Below are 20105 nucleotides of genomic sequence, written 5' to 3'. Positions count from 1 at the left end.
CCATGTTATAATTGCAAGAAACTTTTGCTAAAAAAAAAATAAAAAAAATAATAATTTGCAAGAAACTGCAACTACTACACGCAAGCAGCAAATTTATTTTGTCTATTTTCGCTTTGTTTGGAAGGGGACCTCTCATCATAATTCAGGCTACAAAAAGACAAATTTTTAAAAATATAATTGTTGGAAAAAAAAATTACATATTTAAATAAAATAATAAAAGCAAATAATTAAAAATACATATTTGCTGGATATTAATGCTTTTAAAAGATGATTCTCTCATCATTATACTAGCCATCAACAAACCTAGACATTTTTATGATCGGAACTTTGCTCTTATTATTGGAGATATTCAATAGCAACTTCATTTTTTTTTTTTTTAAAAAGAAAAGTTGGATTGCTTCGTGAGGATAGAGATTCTAACGATTTTGTTTTTCGGATTATTAACAATTCAAGCAGTATATATGAGACCGTTCTTATAAAACTCACATGTTCAAACAAATTTCAAGCAATTTGCCTTCAAGTTCAAGCAGATAAATCTCATAGAAATTCTCTCGTATTTATTATTAAATAACAAATGATTGGAGAATTGAATCTGCTTCAAAGCCATTCAAAAGTGAATAATTTTGACCTTGTTTGGGTGTGCGATTTTTTTTTTTTAATTATATTTTACTATTGTATTATATTCAAAATGGCGAATACCGAAATAACTTATTTTTTGAAATTATGTTTGAATGATTTAAAATGCCTAAGACAAAATTATAAAAAATTAAATAAAATCTTATTAGAATTAGAATTTTAAAAAACAACAAAAACATATTTTTGAAAGCATACCCAAACATGCCATAAGGATAATTGCACTATTGGTCCTTGTGGTATGCCATAATTACGAATCACTCCCTATGATTTAAAAAGTTAATGGGAGGTTCTTGTGGTAAACTATAATTACAAATCGATTCCTGGAGTCAAATTTCGTTAAATTTTTTAAAAGATTCTGTTAAATGCCACGTTAGCGCACATCAAACTAATAAGATGGCGACACGTGTCCATCTTAATAAAAAAATATAAATTTATTAAAAAATAAATAAATAAACTTATTATTTAAAAAAAAAAACAAAAAAGGAATGGGTGTCTAGGTAAAAATATGTTTATTTATTTATTTTTTAATAAATTTATATTTTTTTATTCAAATAGACACGTGTTGTCATCTTATTGGTTTGATGTGACGTTGTCATGACATTTAATAAAATCTGTCAAATTTTTTAACAGAATTTAACTTCACGAATCGATTTGGAATTAAAATTTATTATAAGAACCTTTCATAAATTTTTTAAACCATAAAAAAAGATTTGAAATTATGACATATCTCAATGACTATGTAATTATCCCATTAAATATCAGCTTCCTAAGTGGGCGGCTTATTGTAATTTTTTTTGGAAATATTCGCAATTATTACCCTTTCCTTTCTTTCTGTTCTGATTTAGTGGGAAAGAGTCGAAAGACCCCGTGTATCTTCCCCCTTTCCTGTATTGTTTAAGGACAAAAGGCAGAGGAAGAAATGAGCGAAGGAGAGAGCAACATGGAGTGGTGTATTTCAATGCCAAAGGTGGAACTACACGCTCACCTCAATGGATCCATCAGAGACTCGACACTGCTGTAAGCACTCCCTACTCTCTTTCTCTCTCTCTCTCTCGCTCGTCCCTTTTGTGGCTAAAGTATTAAGCTTTGGCTCTGTTTTAATGCTGCAGAACGTTTAGTCCTATGTATTTCTTTATAATGAGGCGTTCTTTTGCTACAGTGAACTTGCTAGAGTACTGGGTGAAAAGGGTATCATAGTTTTCTCAGATGTGGAGCATGTTATCTTGAAAAGTATGTCCATTGTTCTTTATTCTCTTTGGTTGCTGAGAAAATTTAGGAAAGAACAGAACTTTTACTTTTCAATCTCAAAATTATTCATTATTGGTATCCCGGAAATGGAAAGCCTCAACTCAATTGTGCCAAGTACAGCCCATTTGGCTTAGTTGAGGTGGGGTTTCATTTCTAGATGCCAAAAAATGTACGATGAAAAGTATGAATGAATTTCTTTGCTTCCTTTTCGCTTTTGGTTGTCTGACTTTTCAGTCTCCCTTGAAAGTGTTACTTTGATTTTATTGAATCTTGACATTGGTAACTCTATATATTCCTCGGTTCAGATGACCGTTCTTTACGCGAAGTGTTCAAATTGTTTGACCTGATCCACATTCTTACTACTGATCACACAACTGTTACAAGAATTACCAAAGAAGTATGACAGTTTCCTTATGCATAAAATTCTTTAACTCCAATGCTTTTACGTTGATAAACGTTTTCTCCCCCCTGGAAGATAGGTTATTGAAGATTTTGCCTCTGAAAATGTTGTATACCTGGAGTTAAGAACAACTCCCAAGGTACTTAAATGAAATTTTGAGTCTTTCTTTTCCTTGTGATTTATTCCTATTAAGATGATGTATGTATTTGATTGATTTAAGGAAATAATGGGTTTTGTTTTCACAGAAAAATGATTCTATAGGAATGACCAAACGCTCTTACATGGAAGCAGTAATGGAAGGTCTAAGGGCTGTTAGTACGGTTGATGTTGCTTTTCCAGCTCATAACGTGGATGCTGGAAGTCCTATTAAATCTCCACCTGTAAATGATATGTGTAATGGACCAACAAGAAAAAAAATATATGTTAGGCTTCTTTTGAGTATTGACCGTCGGGAGTCCACTGCAGCTGCAATGGAAACTGTATGTCCGGATATATGGTTTGTGAGGTTCTTTTAAAGCTCATACGGTTGACAGGAGATGTGTTTAATTATCTTTCCCACTTATTGTAGGTTAAGCTTGCACTGGAAATGAGAGATTTAGGAATAGTTGGTATTGACCTTTCTGGAAATCCGGTTGTGGGTGAATGGTACATACTCACTAGTCATTTCCCTGGGTTTTTTTTTTGTAGTAGATGAGCATTGTCTTTTACTTGTTACAGAGATGTCATAATCTAAAGTTCTCGTTGTGTCTAATGCAGGGACACATTTTTGCCAGCATTACAGTTTGCTAGAGAACATGGTCTTTATATAACTCTTCACTGTGGGGAGGTATGTTTGTCTTTCTGATGCCTGCAGTTGTTATTACTGAAGTTACTCTTACTAGCTTATTTTTGTAACTTAGTGCTTGTAGGTACCTAATCCGACAGAGATACAAGCAATGCTAGACTTTATTCCCCAGAGGGTTGGCCATGCTTGTTACTTTGAAGAGTATGATTGGAAGAAGTTGAAATCCAATAATATCCCGGTTAGTTTGTCCGTGAAATTAATTCTTCGCTTGATGATGATGTTCATTACCCTAGGATGATAAGTAATACCTTCTTGTAACTTCCATGGAATGGATGCCAAGGAGTAGAGGCAAAAGCCTGATTGGTTCAATTAGTTTGCCAATCCAATTTGAAAACTTTTTATGGATGATTGATTGATGAGAGTAGGTCAATCAACTTATTATAGTTCGTCCAATGAGTTTAAAGAGTTTCTAATTGATGCCATCTCCAGAATGTTTGCACTGTGTGGAACCAAAGACTTCTTCATTTAGTACTCCTGTATATGGATGGAATACATGTCATCTATGATGTCTTTATTTTAAGGTCATTCCGTCATTGGCTTAATTTTCATTGTTTTCTGCAAAAATGAATTTAAATGATGATCTAAAAAAGTTAGTTTTATTTATTTATTTATTTTTTTTGAGCGAGAGAGAGAGAGAGAGAGAGGCAAATAAAGCTAACATGCATACGAGATTGAACCATTGATCTCGCCTTCTTCCTGCTTATGGAGGAAGGGGATGCCACTTGATTCATGGACCAATGACAAATTTGTTAGTTTTAAATTATTTGGCTAGCTAACTTATTTGGTCTCTGTGTCTATTCACATTTCTTCAGGTTGAAATTTGTCTGACTTCCAACATTGTGACTGCATCAGTTTCCTCAATAGATGTTCACCATTTTGGTGAGGTTTTCTTCTTCTTGGTTAACTTAAAGATCTAAAATCAGAAGAAAAATAAACAGACTAAAAATAGTAGCCTGACTGCCTCTTCTAAATAAGCCTTATCCATAAGTGATTAAAGCATATTTATTTCTTTGCTAGTGTTAGACCTCGAAATCTCTCTCTTATAACACTGCATTTAATTATGCAGCTGATCTGTATACCGGAAAACATCCATTAGTCCTCTGCACTGATGATGCTGGGGTGTTCTCCACGAGTCTTTCCAGAGAGTATAATCTTGCTGCTTCTGCATTTGGTAGGGGTATTAATCTAGTGGTGCAGGTAATTGGATTTGGATTTAATAGCTACCATCACTGACTACTTGTTTCATTTGTTAACTACCCAGGTCTTGGAAAGAGGGAACTGTTTCTGCTAGCAAAAAATGCAATTGAATTTATATTTGCGAGTGATGGAGTTAAGCAGGATTTGCGAAGGACTTTTGATTTCGCCTCTAAGAAGATGGATTTATGATTACATTCCCCTTGAGGGCATATGTAAAGCCTGCTGGTTCAGGTAGCCAGGTATCCGAACTTTTTGTAACCATGATGATATTTGACTTTGAAGGTTTCTTAGCTTGGTCTTGTCGAGTAGTCATTCCCTGTCTTTTGGATGATTTGTTAGATAATTTTTGGGATTGCGAGTTGCTGTATGATCAGCATGTAACTCAGTGATCTAGGAAGTAAGGATTGGCAGTTAGATTTATAATATATTCATCTTGATTTTTCTTTTCAATCCATGCTCTGTTCGTTGGTTTTGGCACTGTAAAGAAAAGGATACCCTTCAGGTGAAACTTTGATCAAGCCCCCTTAGGGCCACCTTGATAACTTTATATGCTCTGCTAGAATAATCAAGGCTCTATTTGTTGATGTGTTTTAGATGGTGTTTTTTTCTTTGAAAAAGTGTTTTGATGTGATATAAGTGTGAAAACTATTTGTGTTTTTAGTAGTTTTTTTTTTAAACGAAGCCCAAAATTTCCCTCAGAAAATAAAGCATGACCTCCTTTTTGTACACTGATAACTTTTTATGCCATATTAGTAGGTCCATGTGTTTGTCAAAATAGAACCAAAAAAAAAATGCTGTCGCATGACATCAATCCCCTTAGATTGTGCTTTTGTGCTCCCCTTTTTTCGTGTGTTACTTGCTCAAGTGAGATGAGGGTTATTTTACCACGTGACGTGATCGATAGAGAACTTTGATCAGATTGTCTAGTCCTATCATTAGAATATTCTGCACAGCAATATCCCACCAAACATATGAATGGACATTTCAACAGCTGCCTGGGAATGACTTTTGCAGGTTTCCAGCTTAAAAGCCATTTTACCCTTTCTCTTTCTAAATAACAATTGAAATGACTTCCAACTCATATGGGGGTTGAGATATGGGTAATGCATTGGTAGCCGTTCGAGTTCATGTATCGGGTCGTGTTGAGTTATTGATATTAGATTATATGGGTCGATTAAAATGTGACTAATTTAATTAAACGGGTTAGATAGACTCCTTAAAATGTGCAATATTGACTCGAATTCTGTTTTGCTAAACTCTAACCCGTTAATTGCGCTGAATTTATAGACTGTGTCAATACTTCAAGCTGGGGCTTTTACTATCATGATGACTTTAGTATATGCCAGATGGTTGATGTCGTTGTCATATAATGAAGGTGCCGTTCGCCTTACAACGCTCCTCTCTCGCTCAAGAAAGCAACATTTTGGACACAAAGAAAACAAAACCAAATTCTTGTGTATAGAAATGAAGCACATCGACATCTAGATTTTGCAGCAATTCACTCTGCATAATTAAATATCACTAAAGTAATAATGATCAGTTAGAAAAAATAAAAAAAATGAAAAATTTATAATAAGGATCTGTGCTATGAATTTGATAACCTGTGGGGAATGGGTCTATCATTAAAATTTGGGATGATAAATGGCTCTAAAATCCGTCAACTTTTGCAATGCAATCGTCGGTCATAAAATTGAATAGGGATGCAATAGTCAATGAACTAATTGATGAAGATGCTAAATGGTGGAATATGCCCAAGACACAATTGTGTCAAAATATATGTTTTCCCCCGTGGTGTGATCAAAATTAATTGGAATGTGGCGCTTGATAAAACAATAAATGAGATGGGTGTGGACATAATTGTTAGAGATCACAAAGGAAATGTATTGGAAACCATGCGTTCGTCCAAACTGTATATAATTGACTTAATGGTAGTGGAGCTCTTTGCGGCATGGAATTTGGTAGAGATATGGGAACAAAATATTATATTAGAGAGTGATGCTTTAAAAATTATTCACACATAACGGAAAAGAACGACAATCTTAGAGTCGATATGATAATCTGATTAATGATTCGAAGACGATGCTGAATAGCCTCAAATTATGACATGTGAAGCACGTCAAAAGAGAAGCAAATATGACAGCCTGTCATTTGGCAAAGGCTGTACTTTAACAATTTTCGAAACAAATCTGGATAGAACAATATTCTTTTTTATTCATGATATTGTAACTTTAGATAATATTTTTTTTATTTCGATTTGAGGAATTTAATGGAAGCCTGAAATTTTCACTCAAAATAAATTAATAGATTAAGTTAGAAAAATTTTATCCGATCTAATTTGCTGTAAAACTACTAACCAATAAATCTAAAATAGAAAACATTTGCCTTGTAGGGTTTTTTGTTAGCTAAAAACACATCGTAATAATGAGGTAGTGTATGTCCCTATCATATAAACGACGCCGTTCCACAAACCAACCGCAACTATACAAACTCCAAATCTCCAACACCTTCGGTTTCTTCCAGCGTCACGCCTGTCTCTGTAAAATTCAACACCGACGGTCTCTCTCCCGCCATTTAATGCGCCCTCTCCATCTCAAATCCCTAGCCCTAATTTTAATTCCATTTTCTCAAATTGCAATTCAAAAATCCCAAATTTCTTCTCTCTCAGACACAGAAATGATAAAATCGATAAACGGCATGTCATGTTAGTATGACCCGAATGCCAGTGCACCTCAATTCCCAGCCGTTGGATCAGATCGTGGAGATGCGCTAATTTCCAAATCCGATTTCACAATGTCTTGGGGACTGGGCTGGAAACGGCCCTCGGAGATCTTCCATCTCACGCTGAACTACGGCAATGAGGAGCCGGCCGAGAATCCCGGTCGGACGTCCTCGTCGTCGTCGGCGAGCTCGTCTTCGTCTTCTTTGCCGTCGACGATGGTGTCGCAGGATCAGGAGCTAGGGTTTCGGATCGAGCTGGACTGGTCGGCCGGGGACGACGAGGACCAGGTGGCGCTGAGGCTCCGGTCGCAACTCATGGTGGCGCTGCCGATGCCGCAGGATACGGTGGAGGTGGACCTCCGGCCCGGTGAGGCGTGGGAGGAGAATGTAGGCGTAGAGATGAGGGTGGTGAAGAGGAGAGAGCCTCTGAGGGCCGTGACGATGAGCAGGTCGGCCGGGTCGGGTCAGCAGAGCGATGGGGCGGGAGTGTTGACCCGCTTGATGAGGTCGGGTCTCGCAGTCGCCGACGGTGTCTCCGACTGCGGCGAGCATTGGAAGAGCGTCACTTTGCTCAGTCTCTGTGGCTGTGGTTTGTCGGTGAGTCTTAATTTTTTTTTTCTTTATTATCTTTTCCTTTGAGATATATCTACTTCGGTATAAGTGGGAATTTGGGGTTTTATTCTTATGATATGATTTGATGTCTTTTTGATATGTTTGGGGTGCGAGAAACCTGGGCTACATGAAATGTTTGGCTTAGTTTTGCTCATTTTTTGGGAAAGCAAAACCAGCATGCTATAGCAAGATTCACTCTTTTGTTTGCTATGCAATTTTCTTGCATTGATTTTTTTTGCAGTGCGGTGGAGGGCAGGGTTGTTTAAGATGGCAAAAGAATAGATTCTGTTTTTTTTTTTTTAATGAATAAGATTCTGTTATTTATTTCTCTTGAAATGAATTGGCAATGTGAACTTTGCGGAAGGGGGGGATTTGTGTAAAAAATAATGCTTACTTTATCTCAATGGAATTACTTTTATTTTTGATATGGGATTCTGTGGCTCCTTTTAAATTCTTGTTTATCACTTCAGCTTTGGTGGAACAATAACTGAAAGGTTCTAGATAGTTTATAGTCTACAGTTATTTGGGCAATGGTGTGGTTCTTACTATTTTTAATATTTTAATTGAATCTTTGTGCTGCTAGTAAATGTTGCAGATGTCAAGCTGTGTGGTTTTAATCTGTGTTGGTTAGTGGGGACTGAGACTTGGTTGATTTGAATTAGTCAATTTTACTGTCTATTAGCTGTGTATTATTGACAGGTATTCCCAGTAGAGGTAACTCGTTTACCACATCTTGAGAAACTATACCTTGATAACAACAAGCTAACACTTTTGCCATCAGAGCTTGGTGAGCTAAAAAGCTTAAAAGTGCTTAGGGTTGATTACAACATGCTGGTTTCAGTACCTGGTAAGTATGTAATTATTTTATATATCTTACTAGTATCCATTATTGACTTGTTAAATTAATGCAGTGTGGTGTAATGGGTCGCAAAATTAACAAACATGCAACTCACAATTCTTCCACAAAACCAAGAAAATTCAAGGATTTGTAGGAAAATAGAAGAAAAATCACCCTTAGGGAGTTTCTTATTGAAAAACTGAGAATAACATCATAAACTGGCGGCCAAGCCGTCCTTATTAGACTTAAATAGAAATAGGGTCGCAGTCTTGTGAAAAACATTAGACAAAAATAACCTGCCGCAACTCCGTCGATTGAGATAGAAATCGTGCGACAAAAGTTCTACTAAACCAATCTCGGTTGATCGAACTTCAATCGAGACATTTACTGGAGGTCTCAGGAATTAGTAGTGAGAGGACCTAATCCTTTCGGTCGATCGAGATTCGACCGAGCTATCTACCGAGGCTCTCGGGAATTCACACTGATGCTCACCCTGCATTCTCAGTTGATCAAGTCTTGCACCTCGGTCGAACAAGAATCTCTTCTCCAGATTTTTGCATGAATATGTTAGCCACCTGGTCTGCATCATTAATTATGTCAATTTTTACATAGAATAAACAAATCATGGTATTGAGGTCAGGCTAGTAAGTTTTCATGGAATTTTCCCATTCATCTGATTTTGGTTTGAATTGCAAGCAGTAGAACTGAGGCAGTGTGTAGAACTCGTGGAACTATCATTGGAGCATAACAAGCTTGTTCGACCTCTCCTTGATTTCAGGTCATTTTTATAATAAAATCAACATATTTTAGTCTATAGTTTGTTCTACTTGTTTTCACAAGCTTGTAAAGTCAATAATTTTTTCTGGGTTTAATTTTTTATTTATTTTTTTTGTTATAACTTTGTATGGTAGGGCAATGGCCGAGTTACAGGTTCTAAGGCTTTTTGGTAATCCTCTTGAATTCCTTCCTGAAATTTTGCCATTGCACAAACTACACCATTTGTCTCTTGCAAATATCAGGATTGTAGCAGATGATAATTTAAGATCGGTGAATGTGCAAATAGAGGTATTAATGATTCAGCACTAGTACCTGTATTTTGGATTTATCTTTTCAAGTGTAAATAACATATCAAGTTGAATATCTATACCTTCTTTTGCTAATTGCAGATGGAAAACAGTTCTTATTTTGTTGCATCTAGACATAAGCTAAGTGCCTTCTTCTCTCTTATATTCCGTTTTTCTTCTTGTCATCACCCTTTACTAGCATCTGCACTAGCCAAGATAATGCAAGACCAAGGAAATCGTGTGGTTGTTGGTAAAGATGAGAATGCAGTGCGGCAGCTTATAAGTATGATCAGTAGTGACAACCGTCATGTGGTATGTTTTGGTAATTCTTGCTTTTATGACTAAACTTTCATTTGTTTTATATATTCCTCTGTCGGGCACGGTCTTAATAATTTTGACTTCTGACAGGTTGAACAAGCATGCTCTGCTCTTTCATCTCTTGCTGCTGATGTTTCTGTCGCAATGCAGTTGATGAAGGCTGACATCATGCAACCCATTGAAACAGTGCTCAAATCTGTCGGTCAGGAAGAACTGATATCTGTATTGCAAGTTGTGGTGAAGTTAGCTTTTGCATGTGACACTGTAGCTCAGAAGATGTTGACCAAGGATGTATTGAAATCGTTAAAATCGTTATGTGCCCATAAAAACCCTGAGGCAAGTTCTCTACTTCCTTCTCATAATATATTGGTTTTAATTTCTTCCCTGGTATTGTATGGACATGTAATATTTAAGGTTTATCTTTCATTAGGTACAAAGGTTAGCTCTGTTAGCTGTTGGGAATTTGGCCTTCTGTTTGGAGAACCGCCGTATTCTGGTTACTTCTGAAAGTTTGCGGGAACTTCTCTTGCGCATGACAGTTGCATCTGAACCACGTGTGAATAAAGCTGCAGCTCGTGCCTTGGGAATTCTTGGTATGTTTCTTGGATCTAATTTATCTCTGTTTTGAGCTTGTTTATTTTGATGGGGTTTGTTCATTTTGTGCCTGTGTAGGGGAGAATGAAAATCTAAGGCGCGCAATAAGAGGGCGACCAGTAGCGAAGCAAGGACTGCGTATACTTTCAATGGATGGAGGTGGCATGAAAGGTCTGGCAACTGTACAGATTCTTAAAGAAATTGAGAAGGGAACTGGAAAGCGGATACATGAGATGTTTGACCTTATATGTGGAACATCAACGGGTGGCATGCTTGCTGTTGCCCTTGGTATCAAGCTAATGTCCTTGGAAGAGTGTGAAGAAATATACAAAAATCTCGGTGGGTATGCTACACATGGAAATAGTATACATGAACTTCTTATTTATCAATCAAATTATTTATCTCATTCTGAATTGATGGCAATTGTAGGAAAACTTGTCTTTGCTGAACCTGTGCCAAAGGACAATGAAGCTGCAACTTGGAGAGAAAAGTTGGATCAGCTTTATAAGAGTTCATCACAGAGTTTTAGAGTTGTTGTACATGGATCAAAAGTATGGATTATTCTTATTTCAATTGTGCTTTACTTTCTTTGTATTCATTCAACATAAAACCTTTTTTCTTGATCCTCATTAGTTTCATGATATTGTTGTTATATGGAGGTGTGCATAGGTTAAGACTTCTTGAAAGAAAACTAAAATCTTTCACAATATTTTATTCGATTTAACGACATTCCTTTTCTTTTGGGGGTTGGGGAGGGAGTTGGAGAATAATAACCTTTTTTTTTTTAAAAAAAAAAAATCTAATCCAGCAAGCTGCTAACTACTTAAGTAATTTGAATTATATATTATATCTGCGATTATTTTATCTTCTGTAAATTGCCTAGATTCTCAAAAGTTTGGAATTTTAGTGGATGAAGCAATGTTTTTATTTGAAATAGGTCTGCTCATTATATTATAAGACGTCTGTTCTTTTGTATCTAGTGTTTTTATTGCCCCCCCTATACCTTGGAAACAGAAACTATAATATATTATCTTGCAGCACAGCGCAGATCAGTTTCAGAGTTTATTAAAGGAAATATGTGCTAATGATGATGGGGACCTTTTAATAGAGTCTGCGGTGAACAACATTCCTAAAGTTTTTGTTGTATCAACCTTGGTGAGCTTGATGCCAGCTCAGCCTTTCATATTTCGTAATTATCAGGTTTGATCCTAAGAGTTCCTGTTGTTATTTCATTCTGACACATTATCACCCTAAGATTGGCATTTAAGCTTTTGTATACTGTTGCATAGGTGTATGACAGTTATGGTCATCATGATAACTGTATGTGTTTTTGGCAATTTCTTTGAATCATCTTTTTTCATTCAAATTTCAGTACCCTGCTGGAACTCTAGAGTTGCCTCTTGCAATTTCAGAAAGTTCAGGAATTTCTGCGATAGGGTCACCTACTACAGGTGCTCAAGTTGGTTATAAGCGCAGTGCTTTTATTGGAAGTTGTAAGCATAAAGTATGGCAAGCTATAAGAGCATCTTCTGCTGCTCCATATTATCTTGATGATTATTCAGATGGTATTCTTTTCTTGTACTTGTTTAAACTGACTCATCTTTTGGCTATTGTCACCCTTCTTTTCTTAATTAAGACAATCATATTGGGCCTTTCCCCTTTTCTTGTTCTATTTTCTCTTGAATTTGTAATTTTCTCCTACAATGTCTCTAGATGTACACCGGTGGCAAGATGGTGCAATAGTGGCAAACAATCCTACAATTTTTGCCATAAGAGAAGCACAGCTTCTTTGGCCTGACACAAGAATTGACTGCTTAGTTTCCATTGGGTGTGGTTCTGTTCCTACAAAGGTAACTGCACACTGTTTTTGTTTTATAAGAGCCAGCTATGAAATTCTTGCTTTATCGGTAAAATATCAACTTTTTCAGAGTAATCACAACAATTTTGTGAATGTGAAAACGTGAGCAAAAATTTTGCTCTATGAGAACTCTATTCTTATTTAGACTTTATTTTTCTCTTCACCTAGCTCATATAAAAACACCCGAAAGTTATGCCTATTACACTTGAACTTCCAACACTGTGATATCCTAAATACCAAAATAAAATAAAAAGGAAAAGATAAAAGAGAAACTTTTCCAGCCTTTAGTCAGATTTTGACTATTGACTATTGAGCGACTGCTTGTTCGTGACAAAAAAAATGTTTCTTTGTTATAATTTTTTGACATTTTTCTAGTATATGCTTCTCACATGTTTTTTTAATAGCATTAATAAGAAAGCATGTTCTTTTCACATGATTTAGGAACTCATGTCACTTTATTAAACTTGTTTGTAGGAATTAGCTACAAACTGGTTTGTAGCTAATTTTTGTCATTTTTCTTTTGCTCTTTCCACCCTTTCTCTTTCTGCTGTCTTGTATTTGTGATGAACCTTCATGAAAAACAAATATTTAGTCAAATTTTATAGAGATCTTGTTGAAGACTCCCTGTTGGGCAAGATCCTGTGGAGAGGCCTTTTCAGGAGGGGGGTTAGGTTGCATCTGGACTTTAATTCCACCCCAACAAAAAAAAAAAAAAAAAAAAATCCCACTAGAAAAAGGTGAGGGTCTTGGATGTAGATTTCCATGTTGCTTTTACTTACTGCTCCTGATAGTGAGAACCTGACCAACCCATGCTTTCCTGGCCATTAATTTATCATTTGTGCATATAATATAGGGGGATGTGGGCTGTTATGCACTTATGTACCTCAGAAGTACTATGTTATTTGTAAATATCTTCTAGATTATTAGTAGTACTCGTTCCTGCATGACTTTTTCCCCCTTTGGCAAAAGACATTGAAAAGGACAGCTATACTGGAATATCTAGACGTACTCAAAGAATAAGAGGGATTGTAAAGTTGTTTCCATTACAATCAACACTGAACGCTAGTGAGTCTAATCTATGAAAGAATTTTATACTGTCACTGAACTTCATAATTGTTGCTTTATTTTATTGATTCATAAAAATATTTACTGTTGTAGGTACGAAAAGGTGGTTGGCGTTATCTGGATACTGGGCAAGTGTTGATTGAGAGTGCATGCTCTGTGGATCGGGTAGAGGAAGCTTTAAGCACATTGTTGCCTATGCTCCCCGAAATACAATATTTTCGATTTAATCCAGGTATGTTGTTGACTTTGGAGTTACATGTAATGACAAAAAGAAAGGGTGTTTCTGTAAATGGGCTTGGCTTGCCTGGAGCCTCAGTTGGCTTTGTTAATTCATTGAATTAGCTAAGCTCAAGCCATACCTGACTCGGCTCATAGGCTTGTGAGGCTCCATGAAAGGGTAATTTTGCATTTTTTTCAGTACTTGTAGTTAGACTACTTTCTTTTTTCTTTTTCTTTTTTTAAGCTCATTATTCTGCCATGTTATTGCTCAAAATACTACTCTATTGTGTTTGAATATGCATGAAAAAAAAAAAGGCACATGTTGTGCTATCTGAGCCAAAAAAGCTATTGATTCTAGCGAGTGTATGTTGAGCCAAAATCAAGCTAGAGTTTTATGGCTTTGAGTCGAGTTGGAGCTCAGCTCGAGCTCCCTCAATTTTAAGGGAGCTGAGCTTGAGCTGTCAGATACGTGACACAACTATCCAGCCTATGCATGGATGTAAAAGATTTTCTCCTTCATTCCTCTATTATCCTTAAATAGTTTTTTTACTGAAAGTTCTGAAGTAGTCTCATGTTTTACCATTGTAGTTGATGAACGTTGTGATATGGAATTGGATGAGACTGATCCAGCTGTCTGGCTAAAGTTGGAAGGCGCAGTCGAGGAATACATCCAAAACAATTCCCAGGCCTTGAAGAATGTTTGTGAGAGACTGCTTCTTCCTTACCAAAATGATGAGAAGTGGTCAGAGAATTTGAGAATTCAGCATTTCCCCAAGTCAAAGGGGTCAACTGTAGGTACTGGCGCTGATATTTCTGTAATTGGTTTCTGTAGGAATTTATCTTTCCGGGAACTCTTTTCTCTAAACCTTTAAGTTCTTCTGGTCTTCTGCTGTTCTAGATATGAATGGCCCTTCCCTAGGTTGGAGGCGTAATGTACTACTTGTTCAAGCTTCACATAGTCCAGATTCAGGAAAAACCGTGCACCATGCTCGAGCGCTCGAGTCATTTTCTTCCCTTAGTGGAATACGGTTATCCCATATGCAAGAGATTTCAGGGACTGTGAAGACGGTGCCAGCTACAACATTTGCAACGCCATTTACATCACCTCTATTCACTGGGAGTTTCCCATCAAGCCCACTTCTATACAGTCCTGATTTTGGTCCACAGAGGCTTGGCCGAATTGATATGGTCCCACCTTTAAGCTTAGATGGCCAATCTGGAAAAGCAGCTGCATCACCACCGATGTCTCCTCCAGGACCCAGGCAGCTTTCTTTACCTGTTCGATCACTGCATGGGAAATTACAGAACTCACCGCAAGTGGGCATTATACATTTGTCCCTTCAAAATGATTCGATTGGTTCAATATTAAGGTAAACATGCACTTGTTGTTTTGGTTTCAATTTGTGCAAGCTAACCTTGGTTCAATCTATAATTCCTAACCTGCTGGCTACTTATTTCTCTAGTTGGCAGAATGACGTATTTGTGGTTGCTGAACCTGGAGAGCTTGCAGATAAGTTTGTACAGAGTGTTAAATTGAGCTTGCTGTCCATGATGCGGAGGCATCGCAGAAAGGAGGGATCACTGCTTACCAATATCTCAACTGTTTCTGATTTGGTCGCATTTAGACCATACTTCCAAATTGGATGCATTGTCCATCGTTATATAGGACGCCAAACCCAAGTGTGTGCTGTTTACTTTTCTTTCCTGATGTTTTCTTTTGTTATTTGTAGGAAGCTATCAAACTATAAATTTGCTCTGATTGGTGGTCACATTTTTTGAAGGTCATGGAAGATGGCCAAGAAATTGGGGCGTATATGTTCCGCAGAACAGTCCCTTCAATGCACTTAACTCCTGATGATGTTCGTTGGATGGTATGTTCATAGTTTATGTTTTCTTCTGAATTTTATGGAGATTTAGAAATGGTTAATTGTTTAATATATATATATATATATATATATATATATATATATATATATATATATATATATATATATATATATATATATATATATATATATATATATATATATATATATATATTCACTGTTCAACTTCTGTAGCTGTCGTCAATTGGAAACAATGGGTAGTTCCTGGGTGTTAGACATTCTTCTACATTTGTCGTAAATTTTGGAAGTAATTGTCTTCTATTAATTGAATAGCTTTTGTGCCAAAATCATTCATTCTTGAGGAATGCCTCTTAGCGTTCATAAGTGGCCGTTAGCTACCGTTAGTACCTCCAAAAGTGGTCCTGGATGTGGTCTTTGCGATCATTGCATCGGCATAATTGTTATGTCATGTTGCAATTCCGTAATACTTTATGTGGTGTTTCGCTATTACTCTATGAGATTCTTGTCGGGCTTATAAACAAGATTTAGAGAGTGATAACCTTGAATTAAAGGGGAAGTGATAGCAAGCTCATAGTTTACTAATAAGTTCCATTTGTTAATTGGAAGAAGGTTTGTACTACCCTTCATCTTGGAGGCTTGGGAATTATGAGTTTGCTCCTTTTCAATTTAGGTTCTTTTGGGAAATTAGTTATGAAGGTATGCTGTGGAGAGAGGCTTTTTTGCGACAGGTAGTGTATAAAAAATATGGTTGTCTGGCGTGTGGTTGGTGCTCTAATGTTGTTACTGGGCCATATGTGGTGAGTCTTTGGAATATTAGGAGGGGCTGAGATGCCTTTTCTAGTTTTGTTTGTGTCGAGGTGGGTGATGGGTCTTGGACCAAGTTTTGACATGATGTTTGGTGTGGGAATCCTTCTTTGAAGGAAATCTTTCCGGAGTTATTTTGCATTACAAGGGATAGGGATGCTTTGGTGGCTGACCAAATGTTTGCTCATAACAGCGAGGTGCATTGGGACATGAATTTTATCAGATTGGTGCACGGTTAGGAGGTGGTATGTTTCTTCTTTTTTCAATGCTCTATATTTTGTTAGGATGGGTCAGGGAGATGAACATAAGTTCTATTGGATTCCTTCGGAAAGACGATCTTTTGAGGTCAACTTTTTACGTAGTTCTTCCTAAAGTTGATTCCTCTTTCCCTTAGAAGAGCATTTGGAGGTGTAAGGTTCCTTTGAGGGTGTCTTTCTTCACCTGGACATCATTTTTAGGAAAAATTATGACTATGGATAATCTCCACAAGTGTCATGTCATAGTAATAGATTGGTATTATGTGTAAAAAGAGTGGGAAAACTTACTTATAAAAAAAAGAAAAAAGAAAAAAAGAGTGGGAAAACTCCTGATCACCTCTTTCACTGTGATATTGCGAGAGAGTTGTGGAATTTGGTTTTTCAGATGCGAGTAGAGTGGGTTATGCCCAAACGTGTGGTAGAGTTCTTTGTGTGTTGAAAAAGAAGGTTTTGTCAGAATAATTTTAATACTATTTGGAATGTTATCCCTTCTTGTTTAATATGGTACATTTAGAGAGAAATGAATGCTTAAAGCTTCGAGGATTGTGAGAAGACAAGTTCAAAGCTAGAACTTTGTTTTCTTAAATTCCTCTTTGAGTGGATCTCTGCTAATGGCCTTCTCAATATCTTTAGCTTTGTAGATTTTTGTGCTCTATTTCCCTGTTCTTGATCTTTCTGGGCATTTTTTTTCTTGTATGTCTTATGTGCTTGACTGCTGGGGTTGCACCCTTTGTGCTTTTAATGAATTTGCTTTACTTATATATATATATATAAAGATGCAAATATTTGTTAATTTTAAAAATTTAGCCACAAAGTACTCGTTTCATATAGTTGTGCAAATGTTGTACTACTATTTATGTTTTATTGATGTGGCTGACTTGCATAATTGTAGGTTGGAGCTTTGTGGCTGGTATGATTTTAATTTTATTGTAGGATTTGATTTACATGTTTTATTTTCTTTCCATACATTTTCTTATTTATTGTAAGTTCATATTACTTTTTGTGTTGCTTCTCTATATAAACAAGTGTAGATATATCATGGAATCATCGATAAATAATAAGAATTCCTCATTATCTTTCATCTTAATTGTAGGTTGGAGCTTGGAGGGATAGGATAATAATTTGCACGGGAACGTATGGGCCTAACCCAAGTCTGATTAAGGCCTTTCTCGACTCTGGTGCCAAAGCTGTTATATGTTCTTCAACTGAACCCCCTGAAACGCAGCTGACACCCTTCCATGGATCAGGGGAGTTCAATATTTTTGAAAATGGTAAGTTTGAGATCGGAGAGGAAGAGGCAGAAGATGAAGAAGCTGAACCTGCCAGTCCAGTGAGTGATTGGGAAGACAGTGACCCTGAAAGAAGTGTTGGTGGCCGTTCTATGGGTTTTTGGGATGACGATGAGGAGGAACTGTCACAGTTTGTCTGTGAATTGTATGACTCGTTGTTCCGGGTTGGTGCGAGTGTAGATGTTGCTCTGCAACATGCTCTGGCCTCACATCGGAGGTTAAGGTACTCCTGCCATCTCCCCAGTAGATAATAGTTTGTTAAATAAATACCATACATTAAAAATGAAAGCCATAAATCAAAAAAAAAAAAAAAAAAATCGAGGATGAAAGCAGGTGGAGTGAGGAATATAATTTAGTGGTACATAAGAAAATAAGAGGAAACATTCAATTTTGAGGCTTACGAAAAAAAAAATGTTTTGTTTGTACTCATTACATGGAAGTATAGCAGTCGACATTTTGAATGATACATTTCTTTTTCTTCTTCTTATAATTCATTTTTATTTAAGTCTTGTATCTCTTTGGCTAAATTGTCATTATGTGAGTGTACTTGGACGATTGCCGTGTGATTTGTTTTTAGAAGAAAAGAATATGGCTTTGATAGTAATAATTGGATATTTTTCCCCCAAATAAAAGTAGAAATTAAAACAGGGTTGCAATTACCCAATTAGGACACATTCTGCAAGTGCAGAGCAGAACAGTAGCTGGTGCACATATTTGCTACGGATAGGGTTTTCCGCTAAATTGAGTTGAAAAATTTTTTTTCAACTCAATTTATAAAATTGTTAAGTGTTCCTTAGCATGTAAGAATCATACTTTTTTAATAGGATTTCTTTCAACTTTGTTAATGCTATTAAAAAATCATGTGCTTCACTCACATATGATAATTTTATAGATTGGGTTGGAACAAATTTGTTTAATCCAATTTGGAAGAAAACTCTTATCGTCTTTGCTATTTGAGGATAGAAAGATGTTAGTATCACAAAAGTAGTGAGTACCGAGTAATTCTACAAATATCTCGTGTCCCTTTAATAATGAAGTGGCTTTTAAAATTATCATTTAATCAAAATTTTATATTGATCAATCACAAATTCAATAGTGATTTTAAAAGTAACCTCATTATTAGAGGGACACAAAAAACACTTGTAGATCGATGAGGATTGACTGCAATTCGGTCTGTTGTTACTAATTTGTTTTACTAACCGACTTGGCATGTTGTACAAATACAAAAATACTCTTTATCAGTCCTGAGAAAAATGGGCCAGATCCCCTTCCCATCGCCGGATCCAGTTCTCGCCGGCGACCCCGTTTTCTGGCCAAAACAGTCGGATCCTGGCCGTTCTCGGACAGAACGGCCGGATCCCAGCAGGCTGGACGAGAACCGGCCGTTCCCCTGCCAGAACGGCCGGATCCCACCCGACTGGACGAGATCTGGCCGGGAACGGCCATAATGGCCGGGATCTGGCCGTTCCCCGGACAGAACGGTTGGATCCCGCCCGGCTAGACGGAATCTTTTCGTTCCCGGCCGGCTAGCGGGGATGGCCGGGATTTGGCCCTTCCCTGACCAGACTGGCCGGATTTCGGTCTATTTGGCCGGGGATTAGGTCGTCGAGGTGAGTTGTCGGAAATTTCTAGCGGTATGCTGTGTTTCCGGCGTGGTATATTCCCCAATAGATGGAAGTGGCATTTTTGTCTTTATGTACTGAAATATTTTTTAACTTATTTTATTATTAAACTGATGTGGAGCCACTTATAAGGTTCCACGTCAGTTAGTAAAATTCTATTGGGAAAAATTTAAGTACACCTAGTATTTCTCATTCAAATAGCCCCATAGAAATTACAACTGCATAGGCTACTTGCCCCAATGAGGCTATCCGACCAAATTGCATCCAATTCCGATCAAAAGAGTTTTCAAGGATCCTGAAGCACGTACCCAATGGCTTCCATGATCTTAAATGGACCCCATCGAGGTTTGACCTTAAAATGCAATCTTGAGTCCAATGGGACCCATCATTAGGTGGTGTCCGAACACTTCTCAATTAGAGAGCTGATTTGCAAGAGACGGGTTACCGTCCCATTGCCCCCCCCCCCCCCCCTTTCATTTAAACATGTGTTTTTTTATTTTTTTTTTTTTTTTTTTTTTTTTTTTTTTTTTTTTTTTTTTTTTTATCAAAAAGCCACTTTTGATAAAAAAAAAAAAAAAAAAAAAAACATTTGTTTATTATAAATGCCGGTTGGGTGACGATTTTTTGTCCTCCAACAATCATTTTCCCATCAATTAAGGCGCTCAAGCATAAACA

The 20105-nt window shown here is 36.8% G+C and overlaps 2 protein-coding genes across 3 annotated transcripts; both read left to right on the top strand.

Moving 5' to 3' along the window:
• Positions 1-1454: 1454 nt before the first annotated feature.
• LOC133868519 (N6-mAMP deaminase) lies at positions 1455-4775 on the top strand. The gene is made up of 11 exons (XM_062305433.1): positions 1455-1653; positions 1796-1866; positions 2190-2281; positions 2364-2423; positions 2530-2763; positions 2853-2929; positions 3041-3110; positions 3193-3306; positions 3941-4007; positions 4195-4299; positions 4390-4775. The coding sequence occupies exons 1-11, from the start codon at positions 1556-1558 to the stop codon at positions 4512-4514; spliced, it is 1113 nt and encodes a 370-aa protein (XP_062161417.1). The 5' UTR covers positions 1455-1555; the 3' UTR covers positions 4515-4775.
• Positions 4776-6820: 2045 nt separating this feature from the next.
• On the top strand, positions 6821-18321 carry LOC133868145 (phospholipase A I). Of its 2 annotated transcripts, none has more exons than XM_062304964.1 (18): positions 6821-7640; positions 8355-8502; positions 9193-9271; positions 9405-9558; positions 9660-9869; positions 9966-10211; positions 10306-10468; positions 10548-10808; positions 10899-11020; positions 11508-11669; positions 11842-12034; positions 12183-12319; positions 13486-13624; positions 14200-14406; positions 14510-14981; positions 15075-15291; positions 15393-15482; positions 17613-18321. In XM_062304964.1, exons 1-18 carry the CDS (start codon positions 7116-7118, stop codon positions 18057-18059), a joined length of 3972 nt encoding a protein of 1323 aa, XP_062160948.1. In that variant the 5' UTR covers positions 6821-7115; the 3' UTR covers positions 18060-18321. The 2 variants fall into 2 exon arrangements, with proteins under 2 accessions (XP_062160948.1, XP_062160947.1); XM_062304963.1 differs by having other exon boundaries at positions 9190-9271.
• The last annotated feature ends 1784 nt before the right edge of the window (positions 18322-20105 follow it).

Source organism: Alnus glutinosa, chromosome 5 (assembly GCF_958979055.1).
Source record: "Alnus glutinosa chromosome 5, dhAlnGlut1.1, whole genome shotgun sequence".
NCBI lineage: Eukaryota > Viridiplantae > Streptophyta > Magnoliopsida > Fagales > Betulaceae > Alnus > Alnus glutinosa.
The sequence above is the reverse complement of the archived record's forward strand: the minus strand, read 5'-3'. Positions and strand labels throughout refer to the sequence as shown.

Bases quoted from the DNA above. Each gene is read 5' to 3' on its own strand.
- LOC133868145 (XM_062304963.1), top strand. From the start codon at position 7,116: ATGTCTTGGGGACTGGGCTGGAAACGGCCCTCGGAGATCTTCCATCTC. The intron at 9,272-9,404 runs GTCATTTTTATA...TTTGTATGGTAG, and splicing joins CGACCTCTCCTTGATTTCAG to GGCAATGGCCGAGTTACAGG. The intron at 11,021-11,507 runs GTATGGATTATT...ATTATCTTGCAG, and splicing joins TTGTTGTACATGGATCAAAA to CACAGCGCAGATCAGTTTCA.
- LOC133868519 (XM_062305433.1), top strand. From the start codon at position 1,556: ATGAGCGAAGGAGAGAGCAACATGGAGTGGTGTATTTCAATGCCAAAG. The intron at 2,424-2,529 runs GTACTTAAATGA...TTGTTTTCACAG, and splicing joins AGTTAAGAACAACTCCCAAG to AAAAATGATTCTATAGGAAT. The intron at 2,764-2,852 runs GTATGTCCGGAT...CACTTATTGTAG, and splicing joins CTGCAGCTGCAATGGAAACT to GTTAAGCTTGCACTGGAAAT.